Genomic DNA, 12,501 nt, shown 5'->3' on the forward strand with positions numbered 1-12,501 from the left:
GAATAAAATTATACTCAATTGAAGCAATTCGAACCTAATTGTCAAAATTAAAATAATTAAATTATTTTCATTATTAGCCCTTATTTTAATCTTATTTTAACAATTTTAAATTCAGAATAGAACTATTATTAGTATTCTTTACTTGTTCACAAATTAATGCTGTGATTATTTATTAAATCTGTCTATCCCAATGTTCTTAGTTCTTGATAACATTATGATTATTTTTCTTATTTTTTATGTTAAATTATGTCTTGATTTTCAAATTTGAGCTTACTATCAATGAGATGTAATGGGCAGTATGAAAAAAGCCTTAAGATGTCAGTCTTTTTTAAATATATTATTATTTTTCTTATGATGGAAAGAAAAGAGTTTAAGTGTACTAAAAATATTATGAATTTATGAAATTCGAGATCCTATATTTAGAATCACAAATGAATCGAATTGTTTGCAAGTAGTTTAGTATTTGACTCGATAAAAATCCGTTCAATTTAATTTATTAAGATAAATAAGATAATCTTAAACTTACTACCGCTGCTCACCAACAAACGCTTGAATTCTAGTTTAAGTTTGACTTATTAACTTTTTAACGAGTAAAATCCGAATTAAACTTGAGTTTAGTTATGATTTCTATATTTTTAATTATTATTTTTGTTGTTTATAGAATTAAGAATTAAAAACAACAAAAAGATATTTACTTTTACATAATAATAAATTTTGCAACCAGCCAAAAAGTCTCTTTATTGTTTGTTAATTAGATTTGCCTTTACTTAGCTAAAAAAAAAAAAAAAAGTTTATTTCCACCTTTTTACCTAACTTTAAGTTCGGAAAAACAACTTTACTATTACTATCAATTGCCAACACTTTAATAATTATAGAATAAAAATCAGATTTTGGGAGCATAACCAAATTGGCTCCTAATAATATTGGAATAATGGGATGCTCACAAAAGATAGCAACACTTTACTGCTTTGAAGCAGTAATCTCCAGTTCCTAAAGCCCTAAGTTTTGAAGCAGATTTTTTTTTTTATTACATAACAATTAGAGAAGCCCGATACTTAAGCCTTTAATAGAGACCTTAACTTCTCCTTATAACTTATGGGCAACCAACTAAACTAAGCAATCTAACTAGGTCGAGTTAATCCAGGTCACAGACCCGTGCTCGTGGCCCCCGTGTAGCGCAAATGATACAGATATTGTGCTACTCCTAGGAATCGAACACACAACCTTGCGGCACTCAACACTCAAATCCTGTCCAGCCGACCACTTGAGCTATCCTAGGGGGTTGGTTTTGAAGTAGAGTTTTGGAGATCAACCATAAAGACATTGTCTAATGTACGGGACTAGTTGCTTTATGAAGATTAGAAAATGATTGTAATTATATACGAGATAAATTTTTTATTGTTTGTGTTGGCCAACATAAGATTTGTTCGATATGAACAAATTGAGGGGGGAGGAACCCACACACCCACTCTTGCAAGCCCGCGTTGGGCCCCATGAGGGGGAGGGAAAGGTAGGACCCACACATCCACTCTTGCAAGCCCACGTTGGTCCAACACAAACAACATGATAATCCATTCATATACAATCTATTCTAAGTCTTTTCTATAAAGAAGTTTGCATAACGTGGACCCGTAACCTTCTGAGTCACAAAAGAAAAATCATAGCGCTGTAACTAGAGGCCAGCTACAGGATCCCGCTTAGAATATACTGCCAATGAGAATGAAGGGGAACCCTGATTCTGCCTAGCTCATGAATCTGAGCTTTGGGTGAGTTCTTTCAAGAGTGTGCAAACTGCAAGAATCACAATCCAGAATTCATGGCTATGAACACAGGAAGCTTATGGGAAGCAGAAGCAATAGCCCACAGGGCTCTGCACTAGATGTGCACAACACATCAAGGAAGGCCTAATGACCTGACATCACGAATCTGCAAGTCAGTCAATCCCTAGCTGTTGAAACAAGGAAGAGTGCAGCATGTGAAATCTATGGAAATGTCACTCGAAAATATGTGATAAGGAAGTTGTCGATGCCAAGTTCATCAAACCGTGGAACAAATCCATATATGTACAATTGACGACAGAAAACAACGTAAATGAGTAAGAAGGAAGGAAAAAAATGACTCCAGTAAAGCATGGTACCGAAACGCACAATTGCTCGTCCTCTTTGACTGTTAGAACAGATTGTGAACCACATTCCCCTGAGAATGCTCACACAGGATGCTTATTGGCAGCAGCAAGCTCAACAGTCATGATAAAGGTCGACTTCCCTGCTTCCCTGAGATACCGAACATCTCCATTCATGAGCTTCACCAGTTTTCTGCTGATGAGCAGGCTGATGCCCTCCTCGGATGCATCAGCTTCACCACCAAACATCTGGCTCAATAATTCTTCTGGAACACCCCCTCCAGCATGTGTTATCCTGAACCCAAGAATTAGTTCTAGAGATGATGATTTTCAACAAGCTCCTAAATCACATTCAACAAAAAGGAAGCCAAGAGCAGAACCAGTTTCATCAATTCTTGTACTTGGGTTCTTAGACATTCTTATTAATTTTCTTTTATTCTGTGTGAATCCATTTTCAAGTTACTGAGATCAGGTTTAAAATTTTTCTTCTTTTGGTAAACATGACCGTTTAAATAGAATTTACATGATAATTGAGTCCCCTTGTCCTCTGCTCCTGCAGCTCCATAGAAACAATAACTTAACTGCCATTTCTCCTGAATTGTTAGAATATCAATGTAATACAATTATGCACAAACTAACAAATGCGGATGGGCAACCAACATACAAATACTATAGATCCCATCGCACACACTGCCCTGTATGGTTATGTAATTGGGTGCTTGAAAGTACATTTGGACCTTACTAGTTAATCTGATACTAACTGAAAGACATCAACACGCTATTGACCTCTTACAGCTCAATTTTCCCTGCATATATCTCATGATATGAAATTAACATTTGCTAAATATCAAGTTTTTTTTTCTTTTCCTGTAGATATTAATTAACATGGAAACCAAAGACAAGCTAACCATTTATTAACAATATTGAGGCTCAGTTTGTTAATGTACCTGAATTCCAAATGTGCAAGCTGAACAGATTCTCCCAAGCTATCTTTGGTCAAACTAGCAGTGACACCTAGTTGTCCACCATTTGGTGTAAAATTTACTGATATTAACAGAAAATCAGCCAGGACCTGCTGCAGCCTTAGACTATCACCATATAGGGTTTCAGACATGATCTCCTCAGGCAAATGATTAACTATTCGAATACCCTTTCCACTGGACTTCAACATCACTTGACTTATGGAGGCAACCAAAACTTCATGCAGAGTAAACTCGACCATTTCAAGATCCAAATACCTGTCAATAGTTGGACAGAAATGCTACAATTAGAAAAGATAAGATTTATAAGAATAAAATTCAACAAATAAACGGAATTGTTCCATTTCTTGATTCTATTTTGTCTTTCACACTCTCAGTCAGGTGTCCATTCTGTAGTTTCTTAAGCCATATTTGTCCCAACAGCCACTTGACCAAAGAAGTATCCTCTTGAGAATGTTTGAACGGTGATTTTTATTTCTCTCAAGAATATTCCAAGATTAATCAGAGGAATACTTCAGATTAATTTCTTGCATATGCATATTGTCCACAGAAGTTTACTAGATCCACAATAGAGATTGATGGGAAGATAATAAGCCGAAACTGCATGATCAATCACATCTCATCCATGGGAGTGGATTATGCCCCAGTTCATCGGTCACATGAAAAAGGTAAGTTGGGTAAGTACAAGAAAACGCTCATATAGAAGTGGAATAATAAAGGAAAAAGAAAACAGTTCTCATTGTTCCTCTTAAAGGACCTCTCTCAGGAAAAAACACAATTCTGGAGGACATAACAATGGCAATCTTTAAGTGGTGAGGTTTTAGTGAAGTTACAGCATCAACTTGAGTACTTGCACATGAAATCCACTTCAACAATCAGGATGAGGGGCAAAAACTCAGAAAAAAGCAAGATAGAAGCTTAATTTGAGATAAACTAGAGTAGGCCAAAGTCAGAGTTGGAGGGAACATTTAAGTTGTAGTCCAGCTTCTAATTCCATTTTAACCAACAGAGGAAGCAACTTTTGTTTCTAATTTCTGGGAGTCCTGAGACATTCTTCAGATTTGGATTGTCATGCAATCTATTAACATCATCAAGAGAAATTTTCTTCTCTTCATTATTTGATGAGTTTCAAAATCTGAAAGAATTTAGGTGCAGATAAGATCTTGAATAAATGCATCACTGTATAAGCCGAGAATAATTAGGGTAATTTGATGAAATTGAAGACGAAGGTTAATGCAAAAGGCTGCAACATACCCATCAATAATGCAATCAAGATCTGTGTCATCAAGAATTTTATTCAACTGACGTTGGCACTGGGCACTAGTATGCAGAAGCTGCTTCTGTTCTTCTCCCAAATCTGTTCCTTCCATCATCTTCCGCGAAAATATAATCCCAGAGAGCGGATTCCTGATTTGTCTTCTAATATAAGCCAATGCTTTTAATCTCTTCAATGCAGTTTGTTCTGTCAAACGTTGAACATGAAGTGCTTGTTGCAACTCATGACTTGCTAGCTGCAAGAAGCAAAAGACCCCAGTGACCGCACTTTCTCTATCCAATTTTTTGCTCACACATAGGAGGCAGTCTACGTACTTCCCAGTCCGTGTGAAAAAACCAAAAGAAATCTTTTCTGATTCCTGGCCAGTCGTTGCATTGTTGAGCACAATACCAAGATTTACGAAAGCCTCTTGATTCTTGAGACGACAGCATGCCATATGAGTCCCAAAGACCTCACCCAAAAGCATTTTATCGATAACCTCTTCCCTATCCCACCCGGATATTTTTGCCATGGCTGGATTCCACTCGCAACACCAGCCAAATTCATCTGTGCCAAATATGGGAGGGATCAAAGGGTTTGGATTCTGCACAATAGCCTTGTAATCACCTTCGATTCTGGTGAACTTGTCCATAACAGTCTTCTGGCCGGTAATATCTTGGGCCACAAAACAGACTCCCACAACATTGTCATGTAGATCCCGGCTTGCACAAGCATTCACGACCAAGCGGATGGGACCAGAGTCTCTCCTAGATCCATGCGTTCTGATCTCGAATTGAATATTTTGCTCCTCTTTCCCTGTTGAAAAGAGGGTATAAGAATAATACTAAAAGCAGGTATAAGAACAAAACCAAATCCATTATATATAGTCCATATCCTCCCTTTCAGGAATAGCCTGCTGCAGGAAATTTCCAAATCCAGTTTCTTGTAACTTAATTCTAAAAGTCTGGTATACAATTTTAAATTTTCCCAGTCATCGCCAATCTGGTACATAGCAATTTAGAATAAATAATAAAAAAACACACGCATTACAGATATGGTTTTAAACAAGTAAATGACTTGAACTAAAGGTTAACATGTGAATAACATTTTCAAGGAGGACATACCCTGCAATGCTGAGAGCAACATCTTCTTCACTACATCAGCCGAAGAATCTTCCACAAGTGAGAGCAAATGTCTCCCAATTGCTTTGTCAACAGGAAGACCAGTTAACTCCGAAATTTTCATATTCCACCCATTAATCAGCCCATTTACATCAACTGCCAAGATGGGCACAGTAGCTGTTTCGATCAGACGGACCATCTCACTAGTCACTGCTTCCAGTTCCTGCATCCCTTCAATTTTGAGATCATTGAGCCTCGTATTGATAGCATTGGTGTTTGTGTCCACGGCTTCAGTATCTTTAAAAGCATTCCTCAGGATAAGCTGCAGGGAGTGAATTGCATCCATCTCAAAGTCCTTCCAAGGTAAACTTCTTGATTTAACAACTTGAAGGAAAGCTTTAAAAGATGCTCTGGGATGCATCTTCCTACCATCATCCTTCTCACCTGGTTCATGTTTTGCACCACCCCATCGAATTTCTGCAGCAGTGTGAGACCTGAACCAGAAAAGCGTATCATTGGAAGTTATCCTCACAGCTGCCATCCCACAGACCACATGACCAAGAGCAAGAGCCCCTGGGAACCCAGCATCATACAAGCTATCTGTACTCAACCCTGTGGAATCCATGTGGTATTCAGACAGCCAGGAGACTATGTCACGCAGCTGGAGATCAGTTGGAGTTGCACCAAGCTTGTATATCTTATTTTTGTACAACAGGGCAGCCCCGTCACACTTCACAAGGTCCATTACGTTTGGGCTCTGTGACACAATACCTAGGGGGGCATCTCGCATCAGCATGTCACACAAGAGTGTCTGAGTACGCAGGATATTCTTCTCAAGAATCTGATTTTCCAATTCTAACTCCTTGTTGACATGAATAGCAAACACTTGAGCAAGAAACTCACATGCATACCGAAGAGGGAAGGGAACAAACCTTGGAGTTGTATTATGGCAAACCACTAAACCCCAAAGCCTTTTTCTCTTTTGTGGCCGAGCAGGATCAGAATTCTCTCCCTCTTCATCCCCCTCATTGACTACAACTGCCATAACAAGAGATGCAATGGAATTCATGTTCTCCATGTACTGTAAATGGCAACTGTGAGGTGCCCTGAGGGTTGAACCACACAGGGTTAGATCAAATGGAAGCTTATCATCTTGAAGCACCTTAACATGTTTCGCACGACAATCACAAATCATACGTACTTTGTTCTTCATGAACAAAAAGCGTGCAGCCTGAGGGATATCTGTCGCAGGATAATGTAGTCCCAAATAAGGCTCGAGGTCTGGTTTTGTTAACTCAGACACAACCTCCCCATGATCATCATCATGAAATTTATAAGCCATCACCCTGTCATAACCGGTGAGTTCAAATACCTCCTGAACCATAGTATCACATAGCCTGTCGATGCTCCCGCTGGGCAAAGATTGCAGACGAGTAATTGCTTTAGCTGCAAGCTTGTAGGACTGCAGGGCCCCAGCAGCAGTCATGGGGACTTCATAAGGCTTAACGGGCTCAAAGTCAATGATCAAGCTTCCGGTTACCCTGTGGAGAATTGCATAAAAAGGCTTCCCAGAAGTTTTACAATGGACTAAAATGGGATTCAGAAGGGAAACTTCCCCAAAACCCAGAGCCTTTTGCAAAGCTGCTGCCGTGGGCCCAGTAAAGATTGTTCTCACATCAGTGCCAATGCCAAGAACTGGGTGGTCTCCAACACTTGGAACCGCATGACTGACCATTGTCAGCATTTCAGGAGCATTCTCACTATAGGCAATCACTTTGAAAGTTTTCTCATCAAGGGCCAACAAGCACCCAAATGGTTGAATCAGCTTGCCTTTCTGTATTTGATGGAGATAAGCAGTCGTGAGTTTGTCAGATCTAGGTTGTTGATCACTGCTGCCTCCACTGGTGACACGCACTGAACTCGAGTAATCAAACGAACTACCTGACTCCTCAAAATTTGCATGGATCTTTGCGTCCACAGTGGTCTGAGCTATTATTCTAGCACTGTGCTTCGATCGGCCTGAATTGCCTGAAGACTGGGTAGCTCTTGATGATGACATGGTCAACCGGGCTAAAAAAGACAAGGTCTTGCAAAATTTAGGACCGTGATTCACTTCAAATCATACTTCCAAGAAGAACAGAAAAGTAGAGCAGATAGCCACTGTAAAGAGTTTTAGAATCTATTTTATAAAAGAAAAGGTCCCCTTTTTCATCATCGTCATGTTCTTGAAAATAAAATTCCAGAACTTTATGTGAATATGCTTCTATATGACGTCTACAGCATCATACTTCCTTAAGGCATTACCAAAATTAAGGGGGGAAAAAAATCGAATCCAATGACTCATCTTCCTTTTGACAAAGTAAAGTCACAGTTATTAACCCAAAGTTTTGCACTTCAAGCAAGACTTATCAGTTAATAACCAAAAAACCCTAGGTTCTATGGCAAGCTTAGTTCAACATATAAACACAAACGTGCAAAATTTACACACCAAAGCATACAAGCCTCAAAGAGAAACTTTTTTAAGATACCAGCTCCTCAAATACCCCTGTTTCACATATGTGCAGCCTCAATCAAAACCCAAAAAAACACTACAACTGAACCCACATAAACAATACAACCCAACAGTGGTTGTTGATGAACAGAGGCCTGAGAGAGTCAACTCTTACCTGTGAGGAGATTGCAGAGGCTGAAACAGAGTGACAATCAGATCAAATCTTGTGCAAATGAAGCTGAAGCAGCAGGGTGACCAGCAAGAAGATAGAAAGCTCAAGTTGGCCCACGGGAAAGCCTTAATTCCATTGCCCCCATAATTCTCGATCGCCGCCTCCTTGATCCAACTTTCACTGGCCTAAAAGATGGACCATACCCACCACCACTCACTGCTCACTGTCTGCTCAGAATCCTATGCCCTTCAATATTAAACAACATTTTCCAATACCCACATGCCAATAATAGCATTCTCACCAAATACATACATATATGCATTATACTGTTTCCAGAAATCGATAAAGAAGACAGTTGATCAAACCCCAGAAGAGCATAAACTGGGATTTGGATTTGCTGTCTATAGCAAGCTCCACATATTTAATGTAAACTATTGAATATTAAAATCACAAGTGGGATCCGCGACGCCCAATACCCAGTTCATACAATATATAATATAATATTGTATAATTCCGAATCATCTCTAGAGGGTTTTGAATTTGGGGGACTGGAAAAGGATTGAAGACGGATAGAGGCGGAACAGCCCATCCCTAGAATACAAACGACGACCATGAGACGTGGAATTCACGTGCAGACCTCCATGTGTCAGATGGCACTTGCAGGTCAAGTTGATGACGATGAACCCAAAACTTCCAGCCCTTTCTATTTTTGTGTTCTTCCCCTTCTTTTGATTATTTTGTATTGTAATTGTGGAATGTTTGTCAAATGAGAGTGTTCATGGCATGGCATGGCAATGGCCCTGCCCTCAAATCCTTTTGATGTATAATTTTTAAGTAGTTTATTTGAGTAAATTCATATATTTTATTCTTATATTTTTACGATTTTTTTTTGTTATATGACCATTTAAATTTTTCTTTAATTCAATTTAGTTTACTCATGTTCTATAATTTATAAAGTAAAACTATTAAACAAATCCATAAAATATTAAATATTAATTAAGAGACTCTATTATCCCAGGCTCCCAGATCAATTCTTAAAAGTAAATCAAACTAATTTTTGTAAAATTGACTGTATTGCATAGTTCGTGTTTCATATGAAATATAGATTAAAATAGCATAATTTTATTCATCAAAATGTCATATATAATAAGCATATATGTGCAAAAAATTATGGGTTAGAAAGTGTATTATTCAAGAAGATAACATGGAGTAAAGGACGATTCTAGACTGTAGATGATTCACTGCATGTTTTTAAGAATTTAAGATACCACGAGATAATGAATTTGATTTTATCTTTGTGCGAGATTATATAATCAATTATATTTTTTCAAGTGATTAAGCTCTTGAATTTCAACTCACAATGAAACTATATGTTCACTTGGGATTGTAGAACAGGCATGTCATGAATTTTAAAAATGATGATATAGATCCAACGTGAAGACTAATTATGATAAAAAAAAAATTCAAATTATCGTGTTACAAAAAAAAAAAAAGAGATAAAAGAGACAAAGGCTTGTCAATATAAAGGAATATGAGTTGTTGAGTAGAAATGGAACTAGAAAATTTATTTTTAAGGAAATTTGTTCTAACATTTTATGTATAGTAATAAATTCAAAATTTTTTATAAATATTTAGCGACAATCAAGGCGGATTCAAGGGGGGCAGACACGGGCTGTAGCCCGTGCCAGCCTCAGCCCTCCGCCAAATTTACCCTGAGATTTAGGAGGGGAAGGGGTTGAAATAATTGATGGATTTGGGGGCCAACCCTCCCCCAAATCCATTTTTGGATCCGCCCCTCATAACAATCATTACACTGTAAGGTAAATTATCTTCACTCAGTAAAATAATAACTCATAATCCCTTTTACTTTAATTTTGAAAATAGAATATTCGACAAAAAGTTCAAATTTTATATGGCAAGATTGATAGAGGGGGGAAAAGAACAAAAATATGCCTTGGTCACAAGATTTTCTATCAAGAAGAAAAGGGAAAGAAAATCTCCACTGGAGAGAAAATTGATGTTAAATTGCCAATGGAGTCCCCTTCAAATGCTTACTATCCAATATGAAGAGCATCCCCAGCTTGACTCCAATGTACCTTGGAAGACTGTCCTTTTGTGATACAAAATCTCATCACTTTTCCCTGTCATTGTCTTCTCCATCAATCTTTTTGACTTTCTCTTCTCCCATCATCTCAATCACTGCAACCACAAAGGGAAATGGAGATAGAAGATTGATCAAAACACATTAAGGATGTGTTTGATGGAACTGGATGTGGTTGCCAAGCTGCAGATGAGCATGAAAGCAAGACTGGCTTCTGTAATGGCAGAGCACAACCATGTCGGTGATGAATCTGCACCAAAACTAAGATTAGATGATTCTCTACTGAAGCAAGTTATAAAACAGGTAAGTTTCCTCTTGTTAGTGCAAATTATTTGTACAATCTTGTCTCCATATAAGAAGAAATCATTACCCCAGTTTCCAACTCTTTAATCTCGCACACAGGCTGAAGTGAAGTGATTGCAGGAAAGGCACAGGACTGTCGGGAATCAGAGAGAATTAGGAACAGTTATTTGCAGTGGAGTATTATTTACAATTAGGAACATAACTAGTGGAGTAGTGGTAACTGTTTTGTAAAACTGCTGAATAGCTTTATATTTAAAGTTATACTATAGTGTCGGGATTAAAATTATGAAGCAAATAAATTGAAAGTTTCTCTCATTTTCTCTCTACATATTCTCTGTTCTTCTCCCCACTTTCTCCCTAACTTCTCTCATATCTTTCTATGCTATGCTTCCTTCTATTCTTCTCTATATTTTCTCTCTAAATTCTCTCTATTCTCCTCCACTTTCTTTCTATTCCCTCTCTGTTTATTTCTTCTATTCTTCCTCCTCAATTCTATTCTAAGAAATCCTAGATTTAAGACTAGGGTCTTGACAAGGACAATCATACCCGCAAAAGGAGGTTTTGTGTTCTTAGAGTTTGGATCAAGATTAGGATAAGATGATTCCCAGTTGAAGTCCCTTCTCCTGCATACAAAAGCCCCGTCATTGCAAATTTTGAGAATCTCATGTGCATACAGTTGTAATTAGAGCAGAGCAGCGATATCGAAAAATGAAGAGATCGCGTGAGTTTCTTTAGCCATACACTAAATCCTCACAAGAACAAGATGATGCAGAACAGTCAGAAAATTGAGAAGGATTGAAGAAGAAGAAGCAAATGCGAGAGAAAAAAAGAGAAATCAGGAGAGAGAATCATAATTGTGTTCAATATCATCAAAAGGGGTTAATTTCTAAAAACATCACATGCTTATTTATTGGTTGAAATCCAATCCTCACTGAAACATAATTAACTTAAATACAATGATCTTAGCAAAATAAATAACTGATATAACTTACAAACAGAGGATAAAGTCTAGAAATCTAAATAAAATAAGATAATAACTAAATGTCCTCCATCATAATTGCAATAACCGCAATTATCCTAACAAAATAAATAGAAGTAATAAAAATCTCAAAACTAAATTCCAGAGTTCAAATAAGATCCAAATCCTAATATCAAGTATTGAAATTTAATAATTCTAATTCCTCATCGAAAGGTCTAGGGAATATTATGTATATTTGATTAGAATGTTGAGTTGGATCTGACACTAAAACAAATGCTAACTACCAAGCAAAATCTAAAACTATATTAACAAATGAAAACAAATTTTAGACATACAAGGAAAGACAACCAAGCAGTGATTATCTGGGAAGATTGCAATTTAGTCCCCATCACAGGCTGCATCATTGAACCCTGATTGATAAAGTAAGGGCACGTTTAACAATGCTTTTTGTTTCCAGTTTCCTGTTTTTGTTTTCATTTTTATAAAATAAAACCAGAAAAGCATTGTTTGAAGACTTTTCTTCTTTTCTGGGAAAGTGAAAACAAAAATGAAAATCTGGAAAAAGAAAATTGAATGCACTTGTTTTGAAAACAATAATGCTCAGGTTTGGTTTTCTAACAGTAAATAAGACGTAAACACAAAAACGACAAACGAACAAAGAAAACAAAAACGTAAATTGATAGTGTTGTCAAACAGGTCCTAACCTGTTTGTTCTCAAACATTAAAAATACATCATTTCGTTCTTTCTTAGAATAATATCACAAGTTAGTGGCACCATACTTTCTCATAGTGAAACAGGGTAGATGGCAGCATCTCTGAAATCCCCCAGAAGCCCTTGATTAGTTTTTTAATCACTACATTGATCAAAGACGTATTAATTTGAGTCATTCAACAAAACTGTAAAAGTTATATGTAATAATAAATACGCACAGAAAAGGACGGACAAGAGTGGAATGCTGCCTCAGAATCTCATCTGT

At 37.2% G+C, this 12,501-nt stretch overlaps 1 protein-coding gene across 1 annotated transcript; it reads right to left on the bottom strand.

Moving 5' to 3' along the window:
* Positions 1–1,951: 1,951 nt before the first annotated feature.
* LOC127801357 (phytochrome A1-like) lies at positions 1,952–8,918 on the bottom strand. The gene is made up of 5 exons (XM_052336375.1): positions 8,145–8,918; positions 5,482–7,548; positions 4,357–5,173; positions 3,070–3,360; positions 1,952–2,417 (listed from the first exon to the last, which is right to left on the bottom strand). Exons 2-5 carry the CDS (start codon positions 7,535–7,537, stop codon positions 2,207–2,209), a joined length of 3,375 nt encoding a protein of 1,124 aa, XP_052192335.1. The 5' UTR covers positions 7,538–7,548; positions 8,145–8,918; the 3' UTR covers positions 1,952–2,206.
* Positions 8,919–12,501: the final 3,583 nt, after the last annotated feature.

This window comes from Diospyros lotus, chromosome 5 (assembly GCF_014633365.1).
Source record: "Diospyros lotus cultivar Yz01 chromosome 5, ASM1463336v1, whole genome shotgun sequence".
Taxonomy (NCBI): domain Eukaryota; kingdom Viridiplantae; phylum Streptophyta; class Magnoliopsida; order Ericales; family Ebenaceae; genus Diospyros; species Diospyros lotus.